The sequence below is a fragment of the Vidua macroura genome, chromosome 11, assembly GCF_024509145.1.
Source record: "Vidua macroura isolate BioBank_ID:100142 chromosome 11, ASM2450914v1, whole genome shotgun sequence".
NCBI classification, from domain to species: domain Eukaryota; kingdom Metazoa; phylum Chordata; class Aves; order Passeriformes; family Viduidae; genus Vidua; species Vidua macroura.
This window is the reverse complement of record NC_071581.1, coordinates 22,839,902-22,867,726: the sequence shown is the minus strand read 5'-3', so window position 1 is coordinate 22,867,726 and position 27,825 is coordinate 22,839,902. Positions and strand designations below refer to the sequence as shown.

Below are 27,825 nucleotides of genomic sequence, written 5' to 3'. Positions count from 1 at the left end.
GGAGGGGCAGACAAAGATGATGGGAAAAACAAGGCTGATGAACTATCAAGGAACTACCAAAAAAGGAAAGTTCAAAGCTTGTCTCCTCCCCTCAACTTTTTAGGCATAGTTTGGAAACATCTACACTTTCACAGGAAAGACAGGGCAGGTGTCAATCCCTGGTCAGAGACCCACCTGTGCTAAGAAACAACTAACATGCCCTCCACCTCCAATGGGCAGTTAATTATGTGTTATCCCCAGATTATCAAATTACATTTCTCACTCTTGAAGGTCTGTCCAGAGCTATCTTCCATCTCTCCAGTCTGAGGAACCAGCTTAGCATTGTGTCTTCCTGAATAATTTGAGTTGGAATCAAATTTGGCAGAGCAGCAGTGGATGACACCAAAATATGAGTGCAGTAGTACCTGTGCGCACCATTTCTTGAAACTACCATTTCATACGGTTATTTCTCACCACCTGACTCTCAGGTCACAGGAAGTGTGGCCTAAAAATGTATTTACAATATTTGCCTTTACAACAAGCTTCGTAAATTCTACTAGATCTTGTTAAAAAGTATTTCATTTTCTTTTTGTAAAGGAACTGTCCTCTGTTGGTTCTTTTATTAGAATAAGCATAAACAACAGTTTCACATTCCTCGTGTGCCATGACCTGCTCTCCCTGTGGCACTGAAACGGGCATGGGCACCTCTCTCCACACTCAGTGTTATTGGGTGGAGTGTGTGAACAACTTCCAGTCCCACTCTGCAAAAACCTCTGATAAAAACTTGGAACTCTGAGGATGAGAAGAAAAGAAGATAATATACACACATACAAAATAAACAGCGGGTGTAATTGTTTGCAAGGCTGCTACTGCTTTGAACTATCCTGATTTTGAGGGCGGCTATTTTGATAAACCTTGGTTATAGCCCTCTGGAAAGTGACAACAGGCTCTCATGACGTCCAACGCAGTTCCACCAACCCAGACTGGTGGCCAGTAATCCTCAATTGCTGGAACAGTGATTTAGCTCCCAGCAGCATAGTTTGTCCTCTTTAATATATCACTTTTTTTTTCAGTATTTGTTTAAATTCTAGGCAGCAAGAATGAGAAATCATATAATCTTCCTGAAGAGCCTCACATACTGAACACTGCTAAATATTTGGCAAGATAAATGACAGAGCTGCTCTAAAGGAATCATGTATTCTAGATATAAAAAAAGATACATCTGTTGTCTCTTTTGTCAATGTGAAAGGTGAGCCACATAAAACATGGGATAGCAAAATACTGAGGAATGACAGAAGACATACCCATGTCAATTCAGGTGTTAGGTTATCCCATGTCCTTTCATTTCTGAGGATCTGACATGCTTTGTTTTTCAGAAAGATGTGCAGGAGACCAAAGTAAAGGTTATTAGATCTTGCTGGTCTGAAATCTAGGGGGAAAAAAGATACCTCTTAGTTTTGCACACGGGTGTTGTTTGGTTTGACTCTGTCGGGAGTCAACCTGGGAGGCTCGGACACCTGTCAGTGTCCATCAGAACACTCAACCTTTGCAGCCAAGTTTGTAGAGGTGTTCCACAGCACCACTTTTCACCTTTTGGCCATGTGAAAAGGCCATGACTTTCAAGTCACACACTCCCTGGGACTACACTCAAAAAGTGCTGCACAGGACCCCACAGAGGCTTAGTAAAGTGATGGATCAGGAGAGCCGGAACCTGAAATGTTATGTCCCAGAAGCAGCATGAACAGCTGGTTGAAGACTTTCATTAGCAGAGATCAAATAGGGACACCTCCCTCACCGCTGCAATGGTGCTGCACACCGGAGTATCCCATTAGCCCTCCCAGGTGGGAAAAAGGTATTTTTTTTTCCTCAATAAAAGAACAAAGACCATTGATTTTTCTGTTTATAGAGGGCAGGCAAAACCAACTCAGGTAAAGTCCTCCTTCTCTAGTACTTGTTTGAGATACACTGTGTGGTTGAGTTCTTATAGCTGAAAAAATTGCATCTCAAGCTGTGAAGCAGAGAGTTCTCCAGCTCTCACCTGTGTCAGTGCAGTGGCTGCAGTAGGAGCAAACTTCTCTTCTGGAGAAGGAGGGTGGGCACCTGACACAACTGGCATTCAAGTGAAAGAAAGAGGTTGCAAGGCTTTAACCTATAACCTGATTTACATTATTATTTACACTATTTTACATTTAAAGTACAAAAATATATTATTTCAGCTCTTTCCTGGATGCTCATTGTAGCGCACTGACTGACCACTTTATCCCTTTGCAAAAGGTGGCACAGACACTTCATAAATGTTTACTCCAGCATTAAATATTTTTGGTTCAGTGTGCATATGATTCACTAGTAGGCTCCCAGGTTTGCCTGGATTATTTGTTACATTTCTTGAAAATGTACTAAAATGTACTAAATTCACTAAAAAAGCAAGGATCCTGGAAGACTCCTGTTCAGTAAACAGGAATGCAAATATCCTCCATGCTAACAGCCCTGACTGAAGTCGTTTACTTAAGAGGAGGAATTAACTCCAGGGCAGTTATTCTGTTGAACGCCAATAGACAGCAGTACTGAGAAAACTTTTTTTTCCCTTGTTTTTTACTGTTGGTTTGGGAAAAGGAATCTTTGAAAGCAGAAGACAGCAAAGAATAAAACCAAACACACCAGTCATCAATGGATGAATTCTAATATCAATTATTAAAGACAGTTCTAATAGTTGTCTCACAGACTATGGACTTTTCACATAAGAAACAGAACAGGAATATACATCTCAGACCCAGCACCCTCTCCCTTGTCCAGTGCAGGCAGTGGGATAGGGCACACTCCTCAACCTGAGCAAGTCTCCACTGAGACGTTTCCTCTGCCAGTGTATTATCTGTCAGGAAAAGGCAATGGTGGGGAGCTGGGGGAAGACCCTCAAGCATTTCTCCCCTCAAATCATCTCAGTCATTTCATTTTGCAGATGTATCATGATGAAAATATCACCAAACATCTTACCAAAATGAAAGTGTTTAGCCTCGAGAGGGGCTGAGTTGCACAGCCATGATTGTGATCACGGCCATCCCTGGTGGTAACACCCTCAGCACAGTGAAAAGATCTGCAAAGGACTGGAAAGTGCCCAGGGGTTCACTGGCAGCTATGAGGGGAGGCAGAACAGGATCCCAGTGTGCATGGACACAAAAAAAAAAAAAAAAAGTCCAAGCAGTAAAAATATTCTGAACTACTTCAGCTAAATATTTCAGTGTAACATTTATAGTACTATCTACTAAGTTAGAGCTCCTGCATAGGGAACTCTGCACTTTAATGTGTATTTCTATATTAACTTAATATTATTTTCCCATTGAGTTTTAAACTGAACTAGGAAACACCAATTCTTTCCCATTAGTACTTTGGTAAAGTATTTTGAATCCCCTGCTGTACAATTTAGTTCTACTTGCTGATGTTTCTTTCCTTATCACTTCATCCCCCCAAGCTAGCCAGTATTCCTTCCTTGCCATCCCATGTTAATCAATCAGTTATCACTGCTACTCGACATCTGTTCATGCTAAAGAAGGGAAGAAATGAGGGAGGGATGTACTGGGGCAGCTGGGGAACAGGGAAAGAGTCTTCAAGTAATGAGAAGGTTGTTAATAAAGAGTGAAAACCTTTCTCCATGTTCACAGAACACAAAAACATGGAAGTAAGTATGAACTGTAGTAAGGGAGATTTAGATTAAATAAAGGAACCCCCCCCCCTCCCAAATAGAAAATGTAATTAAGCACTGGAATACATTTCTCTAAGTGTATCAATCACCTCCAGAGATGGTGGAACCTTTTATGGTTCTTCCCAGATGCAAATCCACAGATGAATCCGGGACATCCCTTTCCCTTACCTTTCAGATATTGTTCTTTACTATTTTCTTGCAAGATAACCAAGTTTGATTTTTTCATTTAACAAATGGTGCAGAGTTACTAAATCTTTTGGTAAAAGAAACTGCTTGTCTAAGGGACACCAGTGCTCCATAAAAGCTGTCAGCCAGTCTGCAAGGGTTGCCAGAAACACGTGGGGAGAAGAAGCTTTGCCTGAGGGTCTTGCAGAATAATCTCCTTGTGCTCTCCTAGTCTCCAGCCACTGGAGTCAGGAAGAATGGCAAACTTCACAAAAGTGTTTTAAAGAAAACCATAAGAACCTAAGATTTACTTTTTATTATAACTCTGAATCTTACCATATTCTTCAGCTGCATAAAATCCTAAAGGTTAATTTTAAACTGGGGGAGAAAAATACTCCTGTTTATTAGCTTTGGTCTTGAGTTTTGAGTTGCATCAAGTGCTTTTCTACTTCTGGATATAACAAAGACCAAATAGGAATCTCTCATATTTGTATTTTTGTGCACTAACAATCTTCCAAGCAAGCTCCAGTTGTTTTGGCAGCTTACAGCATGATTTATCTGTGCAGAGAATTCTCCTGTTCAGTGGGACATAGGTTCTGCTGCAAATTCTTTTAGAGGAATTGCAGGATAAGCAATGGAGATCAGTATCTGATCCAATCTGCACTGTGGTAGTTAAAACAGGGACAGAAAAACAACATTGTTTTGCACTTTGAAACCTGTTTCTAATCAGCTGAGCTACTCCTATGGGGTCAAATAAAAATGATTAGCTTATTAAAAGCATAGTTTTGCTATTTAATAAGCAAAAATGATTGAAAATTCTGTTCCAGATCCTGATAATTTTAGTGTTTCTAGTTAAGCCTACAAAATTGCATTCATTATTAGTGTCTAGATTCATTAACAATTCAATTTATAGATATTAATGCTTATAATGCATGGTTCACTTGCCAAAACTTGAAGAGAAATTGTTTCAATTAGCTTTCATGGATCATGGATCCTACCGGCTGGGTATTTTTAGACAAAAGATACAAACACATCCCCAAGCAATGCTAATGCACAGCTGGGATCTGTATGGAAGGTCAGCTAATGGTTTAAAAGGAAAACCAGTAAATAAATTTTACATAGAACTGTGGGACAGGAACAGAATCAATCAAATATTTGCAGCTCACACCCCTCCCCTTTAAAACACCACAATTCCCTGGGCTGGATTTTTAAAAATAAGCTATAAAATATAAGCTAGTGACTGGGTTAAGGGATATTTGTCAGGCTGTGATGAAGCATGCCAGGTATGCATGGTCCCAAGGCAAACTGCTTCCTTCTCATTTTCATTCAAACTACATAATTAAAGTCAGCAACAATGCACCACTGTCGCCATTTGAGAGGATTGTATCCAGGGAGAAAACTGCGATCAACACTTTATCTTCTTTCTTTAGGTCTGCTACACTCAGGGAGAACAACCCAAAATCTACACGAACAAATTTGTGCTACACCTGCATACTCAAACCCGGCAAGAGGACAGAAGGGAACACCGAGTAGCTGGCCAGGTGGCAGGGTGAGGGACAACGTGCCCACCGCGGTCCCAGTGAAAGCAGGAGGTCACCAGTGTCACACGGATGCCGCAGCAGGAGCCCAGGGGCCACGCAGCCAGGATCACTCGGGTCCACGGCCTGGAGCTCATCAGGAAAAAAAAGTCACTAGAAATTGTTGGCCTTTGATATTGCCAGTATTGGATTACCGTTCCTTCCTCTGCTGAGCACTGGAAACAGCAGTTGGAAAGTGCTGGGATTTAGTGGATGGTCTCCTGGGGTACGTGTGGTGTTCCTGAAGTCAGGGCAAGTCCCCACAGACTGAGCCAACTGGCTGTTTCTGCTTCCTGAGACCTGGCACGACAATGTCAGCTGAGCTGAACTCCACACCTGTTCACAGCACCACGGCTTCCCTCCCATCTGCACATCTGTCTCCGAGACTCAAAGAAAATTGGTATTTCTGCAAACAACTTCAGTTTGTGGCTCTCCCTGCTAAGAACAAGGGATATATTCTAGGGATATTGAAGATGCTCAGTATTTACCCAAGCAGCCTAACCAACCACTCTTCCAAAAAGCTGGTCTTTGTTTCAGAGGTGCCTATATAAATCCATCCAGTGATTTCTTTTGAGTTAGCTGATTTTTGGAGAGCAGAGGTCTGGAGGGTGCTGACCACAGAGGTGTCTCACAGGCATCTCACTGCTGGGCTTGAGCATATCATTTATTTTTAGGACAGTAGTCAGGCCCCCACTAAATTCTTTGCCAGTGACATGACAGCATGTGCTCAGCTGGAATTTCTCTGCAGAGAAAACCAATTAAGAAAAAGATTTAGAGAAGTAACACCAGCCTTAAAGTTCGCTGGAGCCCAGTCTGCAGAGCAGCAGCATTAACATGGACCCACTGCCACTCGAGGCAGTTTTGGGGCCAGCAAACTCGTAGGTACATCTTGATTCAATTAAGGCAAAACCAAATGATTAATCTCCCAGTTTTACTTTATCCTAAATTTGGTACCAGAAAACAGCTCTATTCATGCTTATACTTTGGCAAAGCAGACAGGACGAGGAAGCCACATGGCCACTTACATTTACACTAGGTCTATTGCAGGCCTCAGAATTAATACAGAAAAGTCATCTAAACAAATGTTTTTAATGACATGATGCATCCTCAACTGCACCAAGCAATAAGGAACATAAGCTCACAGACCTTAACATGCACTATCCATGTTCCCAAATTCATTAATTCAAGACTACAGCTGGAACAGTATTTGAAAATATTCAACTCATTTAATAGGAAAAAATGCCTCAGAAGCCTATCAGGGATGCAGTGGCAAAGGGAGCCTGACTGCCAGCAGCTGTGGGCAGCCTCCAGGTCATTAGCAGCACCGCAGTACTGGTCAAAACCAACACTCATTTGATTTCAAAAGCCCAGAGCCCTGATTTCCTTTGCCATGGAGAAGAAAGAACAAACAGATTCCAGCCATGAGAAAATGCTGTCCTTTACCTCTCTCACTTCCCACAAACATGCTTCCAGACCTTTCCTACCAGCCTCTGAACACGCTGGCTATCGTGCTGACTGCGCAGAGCACAGCCCGGGCTGGAAGGGACCTCGGTAGGCCTTTCCTTTTCCTGGGAAAAGGAGCCCAGAGAAGTTTATCTCACACTGTTCAGAAGCATCTTGAAACCTTCCAGTAGTAGAGACACCACCACATCCCTGGGGGTGTAGTGGCTGTGCCTACCCCTAAGGACACCCACATCTGAACTCCAATGATGGGCAGGTAAAGATTGAAATCTGGCACATTAGGACTAGCTCCTATATTTAGGGTATTGAACATCAGTGACACCACGCTAGGTCCACCTGGAAATCATGTAAATGGATAATTAGGCTCAGAAAGGAAAAGGACTCTCTACTGCTGGGTTTTGTTTAGGTTCAACATTTTAACAGTTTTATAGGTTTTGCAGTCATATAGCCAGATCAATGCTGAAAACACAAGAAGAAGATTCCTCTAAGTTCTTATTTTTTTGACTATTTCTTTTCCTCCCACCACATGAGCAATTCAATAAAGTGAAGTTGTTTTTGGCAAAGAGTACTTTTCACCAAGAACTGCTTAAATGCTTTTCTTGAGCTGTTTCCTTTTGTCTTTTCTAAATTCAGTGATTGGTTTTACAACCACCAAACTTCTGCAGCTTTAACTCTAAGGTTACATATTCCTCCCTTCTTTAACAAACTCCACTTAGTTATTATCAATAACTAAGTTATTTTTTGCATTTTATTTTTTGCAGGAGCTGCCTGCACAGGGCAGTGCTTAGAGGCAGGAGGCTGACATGGTGAGAGGATGATGGAAAAGGAACAGCAGATATGGATTAGGCATAGAGTGAATTAAATAGTAGGACACAGGCAAGACTGACAGACGGAAATGTTAATGGGCACAAGCCAAAAAACACCTCCCTTTATTTTCTTTACCACCAATTAAGTTTGCCCTCTTTTTCCCAGAAGCCTTCAGCTTTCCATTGTGCTGCCTGTTGTGACATCCTTAAAGTGATCTTTGGGTCACTGACCCTTCTCAAGGGCCTGCAGCTCCCATGATGATGACAAGCTGGAGGAGGAATTGTAGTCGGGTGTGTTGTCAGCACATGAGAGCAGCAAGGCACACATGAGTTGCAATCATTGACTTGAGATGTCAGATATTTGGCACAACACTCCGACTGCCCCAGCAGCTGAGAGCAGTCTCTGCAGGAAGCAGGTTCATTCCTCCCTGGGCTGGTGGACAACAAGGCTCCAGATCATGAGACAAAACAGGTGATGAAAATGAACGGGAAAAGGAGGAGGATGATTCTAGAAAAGGCTGTGAGAGTATCAGATAAGCTGTTATGAGACAAGAATGTTATTGTGCTCAGGAGCTACTTGTAACTTTATATCTGTCCTTCAAGAGAATTCCTGTGGTGAGCTCAGCAGGTCCCATCCCCAGATTGTATGCATTTTGAAAAACAGAGTGGGATGCTCCAAATATCCTCACAGGAAAGGTCAGTTTTGGTTTGGAAAAAAAAAAAATTGCTTGCAAGATTTTCATCTTAGCAAAGCTTTGATTCATACATGAACAGAAATTCCAAGTTTTATCTTGTCACAGAGACTGGAAGTTTGCTGCTTGCTGGGAAAAAAAGCTCCAGTAAAAAACCCAACCCTGCCTCCCTCAAAAACAAAACAAAGAAACCTCTAAAAACAAGCCCCTCCAGCCTCCCCTCAAAAAATAAAACACAAAAAAAAACTCCCAAAAAAACCCCAAAAAAACCCACAAAAAAAAAAAAAAAAAAAAAAAAAAAACCCCCAAAAATCCCCACAAACCCACCAAAAAAAAGAGAAACAGTTATTTGTGGCAGGAATGCCTGCCTGGTTTAACGCCCTCTGTGCCCTCCTCTCACCAGCCCAGCCCAGCGCTGGAGGCAGGCTCTGTGCTGGTATTTGAACTCAGCCAAAGGAAGCCACTTCCTCATTAAGACATACCCAAATATGGCAATAACATGGAGAGCCAAAAGTAGTAACAGATTTATTATTACCACTATGTGGAAATAATGTTTTTTCGCTGTTACTCAATCCAGTTAATTATCCATGCAAAGTAAAGTTATTCCTGGCAGCCACATAGGCAGAGCTGACTTGGTAATGGCTGGGGATGGAATGGTTGTTATGCAGGAGGAGAAACTAAATAGTTCAGTAAATTAGTCCAAATAGATACACACTAGGATTGGCCTTTAGAGATTCAAAATACTGAATTCAATGCTTTTAGGCTTATCATACTTTTTATTTAATAGAGAAGTGTCTGATCTGGGACTGCATCATCTCCCAAAGACTCTACAAAGTGGTAATTTTTCAGCATGCCCTGAGGGTAACAGGAAGAATTACAGAAAGCTTCAAACCATCCAGCTCCCACAAGCATCCTGCATCCTGGACTTTCACTAGAGCAACAATGCACAGCCCGTAAGGAGCGTTGGTGGTTCCTGAGTACTTGGAAGGGTGTTACAAAGCACACCACCAAAGCTTCAGTGGTGTCTGATGTTGTTGAAGGGAGTAAAAGGCTGAGAGTGAAGCACCATCTCTGTCACCAGCCTCAGCACAGCTCAGCCTGAAGCACCCTGTACCCTGGCTCTCAAGGCAGGCACTCTGGAACCTGCACTGTTCTGTTCTGGAGGCACTCTGCCTGCACTGGGAGCTTATTTGCCCTAAGAAATGTCCCCACAATCAAGTTTTACCTCGTGGGAAAAAAAGCAAATAATAAAAAACCAACACCAAACACAAAATGCCACATTCTCTTTGAGAATGGGAAAGAGGACAAAAAAAAAACAAAAAAAAAATGAAGCCATAGAGAGGAAAACCCCCAAAACCTACAGAAAACAAGAGCTGAAAGTGAAGAAAACCAGAGAATTTATTAAAAAAAAATTATTTGAACTGTCCACAGGCACACTGATTGTATAAACACTAAACAACAGGAACATAAATGAACACTATGGGAAAAGAAACTGCTGACATTTTTACTGCAGGAAGGACAGACCACCAAGAACAGCCTGACTCAAACATCCAGTGTTGGTTCCCACACCAGAGCTGTTTGTGTTGGCTTCAGCACCCAGTTCCAAGCAGAACAGTAAGAACATGCATTCTGCTGATGTTTGAATAACCCCTGCCAATAAATTGATACCCCAGCAGCCAGGCCGTAGGAGATGGGGTGAGATAAATAAGTGTAAGAGAGCAAGAAAGTAAAATGAAAAGACACTCAGCACTCCTTCCAGCATCAGTGTTCAGTGGGAGCTCTTTCCGTTTCCCCTCTTTAAAATGGATAATTTCTTCCCCCGGTCCAGGAAAAGCATAACCCAAAAGGGCATTGCTGAGCATATGTAATGTACATGCAAGGGAGACACGGCTGCCCCAGAAACAGAGATTCCACAGATGGTAACCCAGAGGACAGCCTAAATAAAGGTCTGGGAGACACTTTCTGAAGAAGAGCCACATAAATCCCGTGTAGGCAATTCCAGCTGTTGGCTGGACCCCTGCCCAGCAGCCTCCTGCATTCACCTGGCCACCCTGCTGGCCCAGACCCTGCTTGCACAGGTGCCTGCACAGGGCACTCCCAACCAACAGCTCCAAACCAGTGCCACTGTCGCTCCTCAAATTGCCCAGGGAGCAAACCTGCAGAAAACACGAAGGGAGTTGGTCACAAAAAATTTTATTACATTTCTTCCTAGAAAATACTGTTCCCTTCTCCCAGAAGGAAGTCACTTAGTATGGAGGACAAAACTGACTTCTGACTACTCTTTTTCAGATACCTTAATTCTTTTCCTTCTCACACAGAGCACTGGTTTGTACATAAGCTCATCAGGATGTGTGCACACCATGCCACATATGCAAAAAAATTCAGAGTGAATAATTAAAAATACAGTAAATTTATAATTGTTTAAAACTGCCATTCTCCAGTATAGCCTATTTCCTGAAGAGATTCCATCCTTTCCCTATTTTCAGCCTTTTAAAGACTCTTAATATTAAATGGAACTCTTTACCTTTAGTTGTCATTTTCCATCTTGCACAAGTAAACCTTTCCCACAGTATCTTTTAAAGTTATAAATAAAACACCCAACTATTTTCTTTTTCCCACAGATGAGAACATTAAAACATTGACATTTTAATCTGATACAAGAATGAGTTGTGTCAGCACACTGCTTCCAGCTACAACAACAGAAAACCCAAGTTTAATTAAAGACAGAGTGGAGAAGCTGCATGGTGGTGTCTGAACCACGTATGTACAGCAGATCTTTGCTTGCTGACCAATTTTGGGCTCAGGTTCCTCTCTGGGCAACTGCTGGTCAGGCAAAATACGATTGAAAAGGAAGGAGAGGAAGGACAAAAACCAAATGTATTTTCTCAGATAGGAGATGCAAAAGGTGAGACCACATACCTGAGATTTACATACATCACAAATCTTACCCAGAAAACAGTAACAGCATGGCATAAAGAGGCCTAACACAAATGTGCACCAGGGGCCACTCACAGCCACATTGGCTCTGCAGCTTTGAAACTGGGGCTGAAAAACATGCACCTTCAAGACTCACGCCCACGTGTGCTTAGCCTGTGCCTGCTCATAGTTCCCAAATAACCCCTTACAGCAGCACTGGGACTCCTCACAAGAAGGACTTCCCACAGGTGATAGCCCTCAGCAGCCCTTGGGCACTTCTGTTGCCAAATCAGGAAACTAACTTTTATTTTTCTGTCTTAGAAGTGGTATCTAAATGAATGCAGACTTGTTCTGCATGTGATACCTGCCAAGAGCCATCAGAATTCTTCTTCCAAACTGAAAATGTGGTAACCTTGCAGTCTTCCTTCTCACTAGGAAAGCCCAAACACAGAGCCAGTCTCTAGGGTTTCATTACATCACCGAACCAGAGGAGGGGTGTCTTATCATTTGTTTAATAATGGACATGACAAAACCACTACAAATAGGAAGATCAAGGGAGCAAGATAAAGTATTTACTGCAGTAAAAGTGAGGCTTATAATTTCTAAAGAGTTAATTTTGTTAGCATTTCACATCTGATGTTCCTCTCCATCTGATGTACCTAGAAGTCTCTTAGCAATGTGCCTCTTGATTCTCTTTAAATATGTCCATCCACAGTCTTGTCACTCGCTGGCTGGAGAGGAAAATTCCTGTGTTTGATCTTGCTCTCTCACAAATTCATTTCCAATGCAAAAGGTTAGTGCAGGCTAACCTGATATCCCTAAGGCAGGAGACAAGGCAAAGGGAATAAAGTGAGCTGTGTAAACAGGAACAAACTGGAAAGTGGATATACAAAAAAAAAACCAGAAGAAAAAGTACAGTATCACAGTTACCAGTTGCAGATCTCAAGTTTTGGAAGATGCAGCCATGAGTGCCGTGGATGTATCAGACAGTACCACCTCTCCCATTTGCACACATACCATGCACCAACATAGGCACCTGATGAACAGGAAGCAAAAAATACCTGTTCATGGGGCACCTTTTAGAGCCTGGGAAAAAAAAAAAAAAAAAAAAAAAGTCCACAGATCCAAGCAGAGCCTCAGAGCCTTCAGGAGTTCTTTCAGAGGATCTGAAGCAGGATTTCACCAGGCAGCTGTAGCTCAATTAGATCAGCCACAGAGCGTGAAAGCCACTCGCCAATTGTGTCGTAGACTATTCCTCATGCCAGTCTCCTAGAGGACAGCCCTGACAAAGCCTGCAGGGAACACACCGGGCTGGGCTCCGAGGGAACAGCCAGGCACGCAGCTGGATATCCTGTGCTGAATGAGCTGCGAGGGCAGTGATGGCCCAGCTTCCACCCCCCGAGATCAGGGCTTCCTCTGGATTACAAATGGACACTCAGTCTTGGAAATAAAACCAAGCTGGCACATGCATGATAACCATGCACCTGGCAGAAGCTATTTCCCCTTGATGCTTGTTAATCTGCAGGTGACAGCAAAATAAAATCATTCTGGGACCAGCCAAATAAAAAGGATCTCTCACTATCCAGTGGTCAGGTTAATCAGAACTACTAAGATGCTGCTCCACAATAAATACAAGATTAAGGTAAGCAAAAAGAGAACTTAGAAAATAGTAGTTTTGCTCCTTTCATTTAACTTCTGCACAAATAAAACCCAAAATAAATTCTTTTAACCACAGTACATAACTGGATGGGCTTGCCTCCCCTGAGCATTGGTCTGGCAGATATTGCAGATGTGTGTACAGCATCAGGGCTCAAACATGTCATCGCCTTTAGCTGGTTGCAAAAGTCTAAGGCACTCTAATAGCTGTTCTCGTCTGCCTTCACTTCCCTGTTCCCTTTTAGTGCCTGTGTGGAACTCTGACAGTCCCAAGCAGTGTCGTGCTCTGGTCACACATACCGGGCATGGCACCATCTCATGGAGCAGGAACACGCCAGGATCCGAGACCTTCCCACCACGTACCACAGCCAGTGAACGTCCAGGTTCCACCCCCAGCACCCCAGCTCTGACATCCCATCTGCAGCAGTGCCTGGCAAGAGTTGTCACAAACCCAGATTAACTCTAATGATTTCTCCATTATTGTCTGTTAATCAAAAAACATCACCCCCAAAGCCTCCAGACACTGGCATAGACTCTGAAACAATGAAGAAGACTTCACAGAAAGCATTCTCTCCACATCCCCAAGAATCAATAATCCACTTGGTACAGTTCACTTGGATTCTATTTTTAAAACTGTTTTTACAGATTACCAGAGACAACAGTTTTCCTTCCTAACGTATACCTTAGAGAAGAGCTTGCAGAAAGTAGTAAAAAACTACTATGAATATACAGCAAATAGCACAAACTAATCAAATTATATATTTATTAATTCCTTAGCATTCCAGAGAAGCAGCAGCTAATATTTGATAGAGGACATATACTGCAACAAGCGCAGTCTGTGCTAAGAGCAGAGCTGGTCTTTCTGCAGTGTTTTGCTCTCACTCATATGCTCTATGCCAAGGGCCGGCACCACAGCCAGAGACAGTTGTCACAGCTGAGAAGCGCCAGTGTCCTCCTGGCATAGGAAAGTATTTTACAAAAACCTTCAAGAATCTGATGTCAAGATACTTTACGTGACCCTGTAGACTCTTCATTAAAAAGCCAAACTCTACAGCACAGAAATGAGTAGGATTGCTGCTCTTGTATGACTGCATTTCAAAGAGAACCCTTTTCAAGAGGGTATCAGAAAAAAGACATTTAATAGCAAATTTTATGAGAGAAGGATAAAACCCAGGTAGTTCAACAGTTCCTGAAATCCCAGTGGTGGTCAATAAATCGACTTCTGCTTCACATTATATGAAGAGGCTGTACTTAGCAAATCACTGTGTAAGCTGCCTCAATAACAGCAATCCTGCTATCAAGTTTACTTGCAATGAGTCCAACAAAGAAATTAATTTCTTAGATGACAAGAAAAGGTTATCTAGAACTGGGAAAACACATGAGACAAAGATTTCCACTAATAAAACAAAAATCAGACTCAGAGCTGAATTTGAAGCTATTTTTTCTCTGAAATATTTGAAATCCCTGTAGCCCAAACACCACAGCTACAAAGAAAACATCCTGCAAACTGCCCTGCTAAAAACACAAGGAGAGCAGAACAAGCCACAGCTCTTTTCAGTACATGAGTTACTCCCTCAGCTCCATGCATGCTGTTCCTCAAGCGAGGCCCAGAATAAGAAAATATACTGCAACCCAAGTTCTAGACTTAAAAACAAACCTCACTTTGAGCTACCAGCTGATTTATTCCCCAAAACTTCAGTACAATATAATTTCCAGAATTCAGAACATGCTCTTTTCCCAAGTACAAAAGTGTTTCTCATGACTCCAGTAAGTAACAAAACACACCTTCCTGGTGTCATCTTACTGATTTTTTTGATCCATTTATTCCAAAGACATTCCACAGGTATCAATCACCCATCTTATTTTCCAGTTATCAATTTTTTTCATAAGTATTTCCACAAAAGGGCACCACTTTCCTCTATGCTACCCTTTATTCCTCTCACTGTAATACACACCCTCCTGTTATTGCTCTCATTTCATAATCCTCATACTTGTCTATGCACATCAAGCGAGCAAACTGACCTGATTTATCCACATGCCCACAGGAAGTCAGCCAAAAACATGAGACAACACAGAGGGCTGATTTTGAAGGTCGTTATATAAAAAAGTGGATTCCCCATCTCTACTGCCCAAAGATCTGCTCCCAGCAGTTCTTACAGCAACTCAATCCATCCCACATCCAGGAACTCTATGATCACATCACACAGCTGGCATCTGTGCTGGATGGCTTGGTGACAATACTGCATTAGCAGAATCAATTTCTGTAGATTTGGGGCTAGTTGTAAAAGATTGTTGAATTTCTCTACTTCACAGCTGCAAAGATTAACATCAAATTTTAATTGATTCCAAACCAAAGCCATGCAATTCACCTGAAATAATAACAGAAAGATATTTAGACCATCAGCTTCTGTCCAACATCCATTTAACCCCAGCTGCCCAAACCAGCCACAAGTCACAATCACCTCTAGTGCTCTTGTTGTGGCTGGTTAAGCAGGGGACCTCAAGGAACCTCTAGAAAGGATTCCTGCAAGTCCCACAGGAAGACAGATGACTCTGCTAGGACAGTTATATCTCGAGTGAGTGGCTTGAAGTAGGTCATATGGGGAAGAGTTAAGATCTAGGTTTCAATTTTCATGGTGATTAGAAGAAAGAGCTTGTCTGAGAAGCTGTTTGAACCATTAATGCTAATTTTTGGTATTCTTTGAAAACAGGCTATTTGAGAGGACAGAGAGAAACAATAACCAGGGGGGTGGTTTTGTTGGGGCAGTGTTGTGTTGGGTTTTCTTCAGATTTGGTGACATGAGTAGCTACAATTTTGTCCGTATGACACTGATGGCAACAGAATGGCCAATACAAGACTCTGGCTAGAAAAAAAATGAGAGGGTAATATAGCATTAGTGACATGAATTTTCAGAAAATATATTCTTGCACAAGTGTAGTTTTTAATTAAATGCTTATTGCTAATTAATAGCACAGATATAGCAGGTTTTGTATGACAGCTGACTTGATGCAAAATGACATTTGATTAAGAAAATCAAAATCAACATGACACATCAAGTGGGCTAGAGAGTGATAGGCTTCAGAATGTAATTGCAGATAAGGCCAAATACTAAATAAATGTTTCCAGCTTACAGCAATTAAATATCAACACAAAAGAGAACAGTTTTTTTTATCCCACCCTCGAGAGCTTGACCCTATGTTATGTAGTGGTTTTGTCTATGCTCTGAAAAAAAAAAAAAAAAAAGCACAAGATGATTACTGAACAAATTTACAGATTAGAGCGATGAAAACAAGGATCAGTGGTAGAAAGCAATTTAGTTTGCCAGACAAAGAAGACTGAAACAAAGATCCCCATTTTTAATATAGCTAAATGTAAGAAAACATGCCTAAGCCCCACTTCCAGGCTGGCAGCCTCTCTTGAAAGCAGGCACTCTGAAAGGTCACTGTAGAAAAACATTTGTAGGGAGCTTCAAGGGAGATATTGTGGGTAAATAGGACCATGGAGATAATTTTGCTTTCATATTTCCTCCAAAGCTAAAACTACACAAGTGAGGCTTCAGAAAACAGTTGATAGCAGCTGGTGACAGAAAGCCACACAATTTAAAAAAAAAAAAAAAAAACCCACAAAAAACCCAACCACTCCCCTAGAAAGCTGCCAAAAGTTTGATTGAAACAGAAGTAAGGAAGTATTTGGGCATCTCATGCCTTCCTTGAAGGTCCAAATGGACAAAATTCAAGTATCTGAGAGACAGTTAGGAAGCAAGTGAGACAGATGCCAATTCTACTCACAGTTCTCTGAGCAAAATCCTCATGTGCCAAATACAAGGATTCAAGCTCTCCTGCTTCTTCCTCTCATACCTTGCCTTTGCAGAGCATTAACATGGCCTTAAAGGGAGCTACTCACACACGGTAAAATGAAATATTTTGCTTTCTTCAGCAATTAAATCCCACTGCTGCATGTCACAGCTTTTTTCACCTGAGGTATAGAAGTGCCAGGTAATACAGTGTCCTCATTCACCTGTTACAAAACCTCTCAGCAAGCATTCTGCAATCTCCCAGCAGGTGACAATCCCATGACTGGACATGGCCCATACCAACTGCACCCGGAATACCTGCTGCTTTGGTCTGGTCATGAATATATAGAGAGGAAGAAAAAGCCTAGAGAACAATTTATCCTGGATCTCTTTACTTCAAAACTCACATCACTATTCTTGGCTCTTTCAGTTTATCCCTTCACCTTTCTATAAAATTGTATTTAGAACATCACACGCGGCTGAACAACTGAAAGCCTGAAACACAAAAGCTCAAGAAACATACATACGAAGTGCACGAGGACATGCAAGAGTGTGTCAGAGCTGAGGAATTGCAGCCCTACCTCCCAGTTCCCTGCCTGGGGCTCTCAAGCTCCCACCTGACAGCACCTGTCATCCGTGTTGAACAGTGCAGCTGTGATTCTGGCCACGACCAAGTCAGGTACAACACTCATCCAGCAGCTGTGATTAATCAAGAGCTCTGACACAAGATCTTTTAACCACACTAAAGAAAGATTTCTGCCACAAGAAGCATTACACCACAGGACCACCTTAGACACCTCCAAGCCCAGTTTCTCCCAGCAGAGCCCACCTGCACATGAGCCAGGACCCAGCTGCAGTGGAGAGATTTCTGGTTTCCCTACCTGCCACCTGCCTCCTTCCAACATCAATGCATAGCTTCAAATTCCAAAGGGACATGCAAAAGAAAGCTGGAGGGACAGAGAGAATCGATGTCAAAACAAACAAATAGCTTTCAAGTGATTTGGGACTCTAAAAATAAGGGGTTGTATTTTTAGCCTGCATACAAGCAGCTCTAGGTGCTTTTCCTTTGTCCCCATGACAGTAGGTAAGTGAACACACCTGCCTCACCTCGCACCCTGCTGATGGTAAACACAAGGTCTTGCATTCAGGTTACAACGTGGAGTTACTTCAGAGCAGCCCTGTGCCAAAATAGCACATTTCTGAGGGATGCAAAGGTATTCAATAAAAAGCTTTTAAAGGCATATTTTTAAACTTGCAGCAGGAAAGCTTTTCTGTGTCAAGACAGTAATTCTTTTAACAGCATTGATCAAAATGTCATTCTTTTATGAGTGTACAATACCTTTTAATGGCATACAACAAACCATTAGGGTTCTACACCTCCATGCAGCACAGAGCTTACTGGAAAATCAGCAACACTGGCCAAAAGATAGCCACTGGGTTTTATGCCTCTCATAAGGCAGAGTTTCTTCCATTCTCTGCTGCACCCAAATACCCACAAGTGAAGTGACCTCAAAAAATTAAGTCAAACTTCTCACCACTTTCACCAGAGCTTTTTTTCCCCCATATTTTCCCCAGAAAATGCCTCTCATAAACACAACAAATATTCTGGCTCTCCAAAGTGGGATTTTATCGCCAGGGTCTATTCTGGCTCTTTTTTTTCTTCACCAGTGATCACACTTACCCTAAGACAGAGCTGACTGAGGAATTGGAGGGGGTTGAATTGAACAAAATGGGTTTGATTTTCAGAAATGGGATGAAGTGCCACCTGCCCTTTCCTAACACTGAAGTCTGGGGCAGAATCCATCTACAAATCATCTACTTCTTTTTAAGTGCTCCAACCCTTCAAAGGGTGAGAGCACTGGTGATTGCATTTGCTCTGCTTGAATGGAAGACCAGCATGGGCTTTCTGTATGCGTTCAGCACTTTACAGCCCGATTTTAGTTACAAATATCAACAGGAAAGGGAATGATTTCCATCAACCCACATTCAAGGTTTTTCCTGTCAAGGGCAAGAGAATATTTATGGGATATTTATAATCATCACTGTTAACTGAGCAATGGCAGCAGCAAAAGAGTTGTATTTCACTCTTTGAAATACTTCTGAATAATAGCAAGATCTCAGCTGTTTCTGGAAGTGTAAAGCCATCAGTATAAACAAATGAAAAAAACAATTCCCAATAAAACACAAGGTAAAACTATAAATCAAAGTCAGGAAAACTGACTACAAAAAGGAGACAGAAAAATATGAGGGTCTAAAATCAAAATCTGGAGTGAAATTCATTTCAAATAAGAAAAGTTTGAGAGGCTGCTTGTCTCTTACATGCTCAGAAGCAGCTCTGTGCCTCTGACTTCCAGTTACAAGATGTGGCTGTAAGTTTTCTCAGTACCATCTAAAATTTAAAAATCAAAGTTAATTTTTTTCTTTATGACAATTATTATAAGCATACACAAATTCAATTCAAACAGGACCATTTACACTCCAAAAGATGTCATTGTCTCAGTCAGAATGCCACAAAGCCAATGATACATCTTCCCAACATTCATTATTAAACATATGGTCAGACACAGAGCGGTCACCCTCCAAAAATGAGGACTGTGCCACATGATCCGACTAATAACCCAGACCAAAACCTGGTCAGAGTCACAAGTTCATAGTTATCAGGGAATGACTTCTCACTATCACATACCAGGAGAGTTCAGAGTTGCTCCTTCATGGTTGTTGTAGTCGAGAGAGCAAACAAACATTCAAGCATATGTTTGGGATTTTTTAAACAAACAGGTGGTTTTCTAGGTTATCCAAAGTATATCAACGAAACCCCCTGCATTTTACAATAGCAACCAATTTCTTGTTGACCTACAGTACTTTCTGTGCAATAAGCATTGTGGCAGCATAGAAGAGCTGTTCCTCTCTTTCCCCCCCCCCCATACAGCTTGATTCAATAAAAACAATTCTTTATTTCTTTATCTCATCAATGATGTGGAAATAAACTAAGGTCTTAAATTAAGGAGGTCTAACAGGACCAACACAAGCAGGAACCCGACTCACTGAGCACTTCAGGACCTACCAACTCAGTGTTTCACTTTAAATCTCCACCCCTGAAGGCTTTTAATAACAGGTTTGGTGTGGTTTGTCAGAAACTACAGAGATGCATTCGATCCCACTTTTCACTACAGAGATGCATTCGATCCCACTTTTCAGCAAGGAATCAGATCAGATGATGTTTCCTAATGACTTTGAAGCAGCCTTCGGGAACCTGCCTGGAGAGAGTTTTGCACGCAGGTGTAACAAGGAGTGACCGCTGTGGGCATGCCCAGCGCGGCTGGCAGGGCCCTGCCTCAGCCCACCCTCCTCTTCAGAGCTCAGGGACCTGCCTGGCTGGACAGCATCCTCCCAAGCACTAACCTGCTCCGTCGTTTGGCAGGTGCCGGGTTTCTCCAGAGTTCCGGCCATTATCTCTCCCGGAACGGCAACGGAGGAGCCGGTGGGAGCTGCGCGGCCTGTCCCGGCTGGGAGAGGGCGGCCGGAAAGGGAGCCTCGCTTGGCCCCCAGCCACTCTGGAGAGGAGAAAGGCCGGGCGGGAGCTCCTCGGCTGGGTTGGGTTGGGTTGGGTTGGCCCGGGCTGCCCGGGAGCACAGCGGGGCCGCAGCGCCCGGAGCCCGCCCCGAGCCCCGCCAGCAGCGGCAGCGCCGTTCGAACGGCCCGCCAGCCCCGCCCCGAGCCCCGCCCCTGACTGACGGGGCTCTCGTCCAACCCCGAGGCGGGTAAGGGTAAGCCCCGCCCTCGCAGCGACCAATCAACGCTCGGCAACGGCGGGGGCGTTGCCCCCTGCGCACGCGGAAGGCCTCACGAGCCCGCGGGTCCCGCAGGCGTTGATTAACGTAAGAACTGCCCAATAGAAGCTTGGGTCTCCGCCCCTGCGTGACGACGATTGGACAGCGGGGAAGGGGCGGGGCTCTCGGCTGCGCTGGGGCGGGGCGTTGCCATGGGGACGGGCGGCCCCCCGCGGTCCCCTCAGGCCCCGCTGCGCTCTGGCGGCGCTGCCCCGGCCGGCCTCCGGGACTAGACCCTGATTTATGCGTGTTGTAAGCCGATGAAGGAGTTGCTGCTGCCTCTGAGCCACATACAGATCTGATTCGAGACAGGGCAAGTCTCCAAACCCAGGAGATGCCGGAGCTGGTTTTCCGTCCCCTGTTAGGGAAGCAGCCAGTTTGGGAAATAGACGAGTGGGTAGAAAAGGTGCCATTAGCACAGGTGGTGTATAAGCCACGCTTTACATGACTCAGACATTTGTTCTTGAGACCATATAGAAACTAAATTGCTATAGGCAAGAAAAGAAAAAAATGCACAGACAAATGATAAATCATAGGAGCAAGGAACAGCCCGGCTGTTCCAATTCTTGAGGGAAAAGCAGGAAGGGACTGGAGCTCCCAGAAACCCTAGAGATGTAAATATGACAAGGGAGTTAGGGCTCCTCCTGAGCCTCGCTCCTTGTTGGCAGGGCAGCTGGAGCTCAGCTTGTCCAGGCCCTGCTCACAGCTGACCTGGGAACCAGCGCCAGGCAAAGCTCCAGACTGTGATCCCTGGGAGGAAAACAACACCAGAAACTCACTTCCTCCCCATGCGTGGAACTGGAGTGTGACCACAGAGCGAGAGAATGCTTGGAATTTTGGCTGCTGTTAGAAGAGGAATGAAGTAAACCAAATATTTTTGTAATAAAAATTTAATATCCTTTTTTTTTTGGGCTTTGTAATCAAAGCAGCTTTCTAAGCTATGCGCGCATGCACAGTAATCCTCCACTAATCCTGCTCGCCTCAGGCATATGAGATGCTACAGAAATAACAAGGCAGTGCATACTACAGAAGAAACTTCTAATTTGTTTTTGTCTAGCTCAGCATAAGGCCAAGCCCCAGGTGCAATGGACCATCACATGAAAAATGTAACAGAGCTCAAATGTAAAATACTCCTGCAGCCATGTATATTGATCAAATACCAGATGGCATGAATGGGGTAACTGGGATGGTGATGGCAATGGAAGTCAAGTTCTAGATTCTTTTTCCAAAACAAGATACCATCTAAATTTGTGGAATCCAGAGAAACAATAAAGCGAGAGTTTTGTGGGGGTCAGACCTTGGTGAATGTCACTGCTAGGCACATTACAACTGTATTTTCTCAGAATTTTCACAACTCTTTCCCCATTACTCATAACTTTGTAATAATTTTCAAACCAGAAATTTTCCTATTTTAAAATATTTCCTATTTTAAAATATTTCCTATTTTAAAATATTTCCTATTTAAAAAAATAAAATTTCCTATTTTAAAATATATTTAAAACATTTTCCTCTTAGTAATCCTTCAGCTGAAATGCACACAGGTCAAAAATTAGAAATTAGGAGCAGCAGTAATCCACACCAATTTGTGCTTTTATGTAATTTGGCTTTGATTTGCCACTCATGGGTATATGAAATTGGGACTTTTTACTGACTTTTTACTGCTGGTAGGTGTAGCTGATGCCTGCATTGGGGAAGATCCTTTTCTTTCTCTTTTAAGGGCACATGAATTTCTCCAGTCTGCAGGAACGCACACGGGCGTGCCCTGTTCCACTATGCTGCTGTCAATCCCCAGTGTCCTAGCAGGGCTGTGAGGGATCTCTTAGAGGCCAACTCTGAGTTTAGTTTATTGTGACTAATAGACTAAAAGACCCATCCTAGTTTGGAACTGAGCCAGGGCGTGAAACTGAAAGTGCTTCCTAGTAAGTGATTTGCTGCAGTTAGTGAATTGAGGGAAGCATTCCCGTCCCATCCTCCTAGACCTGCTAATAAAATATACCCCAACCAAGGAGAGGTGGCAGGATGCCAGAACAACGCATAAAAACTGTCTTTCCTGGAGAGACTCATCCAACAAGTTGTCAGCAGGGACTCCTCTGGAAGAGCCCTGCGGTGGCGCAGCGAGCTGCCAGCAGTGTGAGCCAGCAACACAAACCCGTGTGCCCGTGGCCACCAGTGACATTAGTGCTGGCCCTGGGCCAGGAGGTGCATGGCTCACTGCCAGCGTGTCCCCTCAGCAGGCACAGCAATCCTGCCGGTGTGGAGACCAGCTGCTCTGACCTCAAGCAGGGCAGAGGTGGTGCTGACAGGCCAGGAAGGCACACCACCCCTGCCTGCGACCACTGTGCCTGCCCAGGTGGGAGGCACAGCCCCCGGGCTGTACTCCAAGCCTGTGCTGGGAACCCTTCTTACACCTGATCCCTCCTACAGCAGCTCGAGCAGCAAACTGCCCCTGCTCCTGAGCTGGCAGAGCCTTTCCCCTGCAGCGCGGCTGAGCCCAGCAGCCAGGCACAGCAGGCAGTGTCACCTGTGCCTGGCACAGAGGACACCAGCTCCTGTGGATACTGGAGAGGTTAAACACTGCAGCTAGGCTACTCCCTTGTGGGCACGCCACGGGCCTTCACTGCCCCAGATGTGCTGGAGCTGAGCAGCTCCTTAAGACATTACAGGTGGAGCCTGTTTGTGGCACCTGTGCTCACAGCTGTGACAGCTTAGAATCACAATTCTTAAGGTTGGAAAAGACCTGTAAGGCCACAAAGTCCAACCTTCAGCAAAGCACCACCACTATGTTCACCCCTAAATCATGTCCCCATGTGCCACATCCACTTTTTTTGAAAACTTCCAGGTATGGTGATTTTACAGCTTCCCTGGGCAACACCTGTGCCAGCCCTTTCCATGAAAAAATTTCCCTAATATCCAACCAGACCTCCCCTGGCTAAACTTGAGGCCATGTCCTCTCGTCCTATCACTTGTTACCTGTGAGAAGAGACTGACCCCACCTGGCTCCAACCTCCTATCAGGTAGTTGTAGAGAGTGAGATGGTTCCCCCTCCAGTGCTCCTGCATTTGGGGTGAGATTAAAATTGTAATGTCAACTATTAAAATATTAATGTGATCCTTTCAATTTCCTTCTGCTTCATGGGGAGCAATGGCATGTGGAAGAAGGTTTGCTGTGATTCCTCCGAGATGTGAGAGAGTAACTAATTAGTGGAAAAGATGAGATACAGTCCTGTGATTCCCTGGAATATCTGCTAAGCCTCAGGACAGTTTGTATATAATGGAGCCACTCTTCTACAAAGAAAAGATAAACAGAGCAAAAGAAAGACAGCGCTGGAGCAAACAGCAGCTCTGGATAGTCACTGGTCTCAGAGTTAATCCAGAACCTGGTAAATAAGGCTGCAGACAATTAATTAGAGGAATAATGCCTGTAAATAATATTTTACAGGAGGATTAGCTCATCGGGAGGGTTCCTGGTGAACTCATAGGAAGTGTGGTAAAGAAGACACTAAATTGCCTTCAGCTGTTTAAATGATTCCTGCAGATGCTATTACAGAAGAGAAAGGGAAATGGCTGTAGAACAAATCATACGAGTTCCTATTTCCAGTGGTCCAACAGCCCCTACAAAAGAGAGGGAAAACGCCTGTGTGCTCTGGAAGCAATAGAAGACACATTTGTCCCCCATTCATCACGGCGTTATCCGCGGGTGTGCGCAGACACTGCCGAGCCCGTGGGGGCGGGGGATTAGCACAGCCCCTGGCTCCGCAGCGTCTGCCCTGGTGCTCCTGCGGCTGCTTTTGGGATCAGCCGTGCCGCTCAGCAGCCCGGCGTGCTCGGCAGCGCGACTCTGAGCTGAACTCAGGCACCGCAGCTACCCTGCTGGGGCACAAAAATCGGCAAGTGCCAAAGTACAGCATCTCCTCATCATCTCTCTGAAGGAGCAGCCGTGGCAGCTCAGGTGCGTGAGTGCACACAGGCATCAGAGTTGCCCTGAGTGAGCTGACACACTAACGGAGAGGAGGAATCGTGGAATACGCTGAGTTGAAAGGGACCAACTAGGATCATCGAGCCCAACACCTGGCCCTGCACAGGACACCCCAAGAATCACACCATGTGTCCGAGAGCATTGTCCAAACACTCCTTGAGCTGTGGCAGCCTTGGCACTCTGACCACTGCCCTGGGGAGCCTGTTCCAGCACCCGACCACTCTCTGGGTGAAGAACCTTTTCCTAATATTCAGCCTAAGCCTCCCCCGACAGAGCTCCAGCCGTTCCTCGGGCCCTGTCACTGGTCACAAGAGAGCAGAGAACAGTGCCTGCACCTCTGTGTCACCCCACGAGGAAGTTGCAGCCTGCTGTGAGGCCTCCCCTCAGTTTGCCCTTCTCCAGGCTGAACAAACCAAGTGACCTCAGCTACTCCTTGTAGGGCTTTTATTTAGAAAAGGTGCATTTTCATGGGGACGCTGGCATTGCGCCAGTGTCCAACCATGACAATGGCTCAAAAATAATCGAGAGAGGTTTTGTGATGACATCAGCAGCTCATTGAGGATTCTTGGATGAGTCTCATCAGGACCCATAGATTTATAGTGATCCAGCCAAAGGAGAAAATCCCTCACAATTTTAGGGTCAAGTGGGAGTTATCAATCTCCCAGTCGTGGTCCTCAGGCCATGGCACTGGGACCTCCTTGGTCTGTCATCCATATTGAAGACAGAATCAAAGAATGCATTAAACACTTCTTCCTTGTCCATGTCCTTGTTTGTTGGGTGACCATCCTTATCCTGCCATAGGTGAATGTTATTTCTACTTTGCTTTTTTTTGTCATTAATATAGCCAAAAAATAGTATTATCCCCCACATTTCTGGCATCTTCAACTCCAGTTGAGTTTTGGCTGCAAATTTTCTCCCTTAGTAGTGGGCAGCAAGTCTGTCTTCTTCCCGTCTCATCTGACCTTGCTTCCATTGGGTGTACACCTTCGTTTTTCATCTTATTTCCAAGAGAGGATCCCTGTTCAGCCAAGCCAGCCAAATACCTTGTCTGCTTGACTTCTGACATTTAGGAATTACTGGCTCCCGTGCCCTTAGGAGGTGATGTTTTAGAAGAAGGAGGAGGAAGTAAAGGTTTCACAGAAGCTCCTCAGAACTGATAGCTTCAGCAGTGGAGGCGAGATTAGAGGCTGTTCCCTGCCCCCCGTTGCTGCTGCTTTGCATGGCAGGGCTGAGCAGGGCGCTGCTGCTGGGCCATGGCGGTGTGACGGCGCTGCGCCGGCACTGTGAGGGGTCTGGCGTGCCGTTAGCGGTGTGTCACCTGGGGCTGAGGGTGCTGGCAACCTGCCCGTGTTCTTAGGGATTGCCTGAGATAACCCAGGCCGTTCCCTGGGAGCAGGAATGAGCAGTGCTGGCTCCACTGAGTGCTGGGACTGGCCTGTAACCACAGCCAGTGCGTAGCCCCGAGTCGGAAGCTGACAGTGCCCATGCCCTAGCTGTTGGCCAATACTGCTGCTCTGCCACAGGAGCAGGCCATTACTACATTTGAATCCTGAAATATCAGACACAAAATCTCAGCTGCTGTGGATCCAGAGCTGCCTGCATTAGCCACAGTCCCTCTGCCCACCTGCAGGGCATGGCAGTCTGGTGGGAAGCTGTGTCCATGGGCAGGGCTTTGGGCTGTTGCTGTAAGTTCCGTAAGTTTATAGAAAAAGGCTCAGCTCTGTGGCCCCATTTCTTCAAGTCCCCACATTGCCATGATCATTGCATATTTCCAGGTGCTGCCAGGGCCTCCCTGTTAATTGGTTTATGGGGGTAATTTTACAGCACCTGGGAATTTTGTTATTTCTCAAGGTCATGTCCTGCATCATGGGATATTGATGCTCCTACCTCATTCCTGCTGTGATCTCTCCAGTCCTCAGCAGTTGAACTGTATGTCCAGTGCAGTTGACAGAGTGATCCACCTTCACCTGCAGTGCTCACACACACCCACACCATTGCCTTTGGAAAATAATTACTGCACAGAGACCGATCCTGTTAGATTAAGACAAATTAAGAATCTAATATATAGGTTTGCTGTCAGGCTCCCAGGGTCAGGGGTCGATACAGTATATTGCAGGGAGGCTATAGGTTACCCCTGCCCCAATATTTTATCATAATAAACCAAATGGGGACAAAACACCCAGCAGCAGCCCATAAATCTATTAGCAGTGAACTGTCAATGTCCCAGATACCCGGGTAATTTGTTAATTCAGAGCTGGGGCTCTTTTTTCACTAGACCTTGTAAACTCCTTTTTGAAACATCAATAAACCATCTGCTTTGACTTGTTAATCAAACGACTTTATTCAGTCCAAAGCAATTTTTTCCTAATAAAAACAGAGTATTTATCTCCATGGCTATAATAGAGGATTGTTTTCAACTGTTCACTTATAGTTAAGAAGCACATTTAGTTTGGATTGATTTCCAATGCTTCGGTCATATCTTGTCACTTCCCATTTCTTACTCACAGCATCTCAGTTTAGCTCCCTAGCAGGGAAAACACAACCTGCCCCAGTCAGTGCTGGGAGTGGCACCAGGGGAGCCGTAACCAGCAGCAAAAAGGTCATGGAAATCAAACTTTAAAGAGCTGAACACATCCTTGTCAGCTCTTGGGCTGCTCCCACCTTTTCCCAGTCTTTTCCTGCAGCTGCACCGGTCTGGTTCCCACCTCCTCCCAAGCCAGCCCAGGATTCCATCTGGGACATCTTCCCCAGGTGCCCTGTTCCCTTGCTGGGGGTCTTGCCAAGGCTCTCGAGCAAAATCTTGGCATAGTCCCCTCCAATTCCTTTTCACTGGTAGCAGCTGGTAGTGAGGGGTCCTGTGGTGGCTGGACATGGGGCTGTGGTGGGCTCTTGGGGCTGTGGTGGATGGGAGCAGGGCTGTGGTGGTCAGATACGGGGCTGCGGTGGTCCCTCAATGCCTACTGCCCCCCCAGAGCACAGGCTGCCTGGCATGGCCATCGCCATGGGCATGGTGGTGTATGTCTCATTCCTTCCTGCTCTCCAAAGCACAGGGAAAGTGTGGGGGAGATCCATTAGGATGCTATTTCTGAAGGATGCAATTCCACGGTGCAGCGCAGAGGGGGAGATGCTGGGCAGAGGACCTGGGGGATGCATTAGGGAAGGAAAGCGCGTGTTCAGCCTGGCTGGTTGTTTTTCTCCAGCCGTTTGTCACACCTGCAGCAGGAGAGGTTGAGCTCACGCAGCCGCGGCACCCCCAGCACGGCGAGAGCAGCTCGTG

At 44.7% G+C, this 27,825-nt stretch overlaps 1 protein-coding gene and 2 long non-coding RNA genes across 14 annotated transcripts in view; 1 reads left to right on the top strand and 2 right to left on the bottom strand.

Moving 5' to 3' along the window:
• The window catches only part of LOC128812745 (uncharacterized), a 78,626-nt gene extending 58,189 nt beyond the window's left edge, over nucleotides 1–20,437 (bottom strand). For 9 of the 12 annotated variants that reach the window (XR_008438810.1, XR_008438811.1, XR_008438817.1 and 6 more), the window contains exon 1: nucleotides 20,146–20,437. Coding sequence is in view for 5 of the 12 variants with exons in the window: in XM_053987355.1 (XP_053843330.1) it covers nucleotides 20,146–20,193 (48 nt within the window). In the remaining 7 variants the exon portion in view is untranslated. Of the gene's footprint in view, nucleotides 1–639; nucleotides 772–1,283; nucleotides 1,409–11,843; nucleotides 12,330–17,624; nucleotides 17,691–19,062; nucleotides 19,133–20,145 lie in introns of those variants that run through there. The other 3 variants (XR_008438815.1, XR_008438814.1, XM_053987358.1) reach the window with 3 other exon arrangements.
• LOC128812754 (uncharacterized) lies at nucleotides 11,844–16,591 on the bottom strand. Its single transcript, XR_008438832.1, has 2 exons — nucleotides 13,250–16,591; nucleotides 11,844–12,111 (listed from the first exon to the last, which is right to left on the bottom strand). It is a non-coding gene; the product is annotated as an uncharacterized LOC128812754 (long non-coding RNA).
• Nucleotides 20,438–20,758: 321 nt separating the features above from the next.
• Nucleotides 20,759–21,475, top strand: LOC128812755 (uncharacterized). The gene is made up of 2 exons (XR_008438833.1): nucleotides 20,759–20,825; nucleotides 21,242–21,475. It is a non-coding gene; the product is annotated as an uncharacterized LOC128812755 (long non-coding RNA).
• Nucleotides 21,476–27,825: the final 6,350 nt, after the last annotated feature.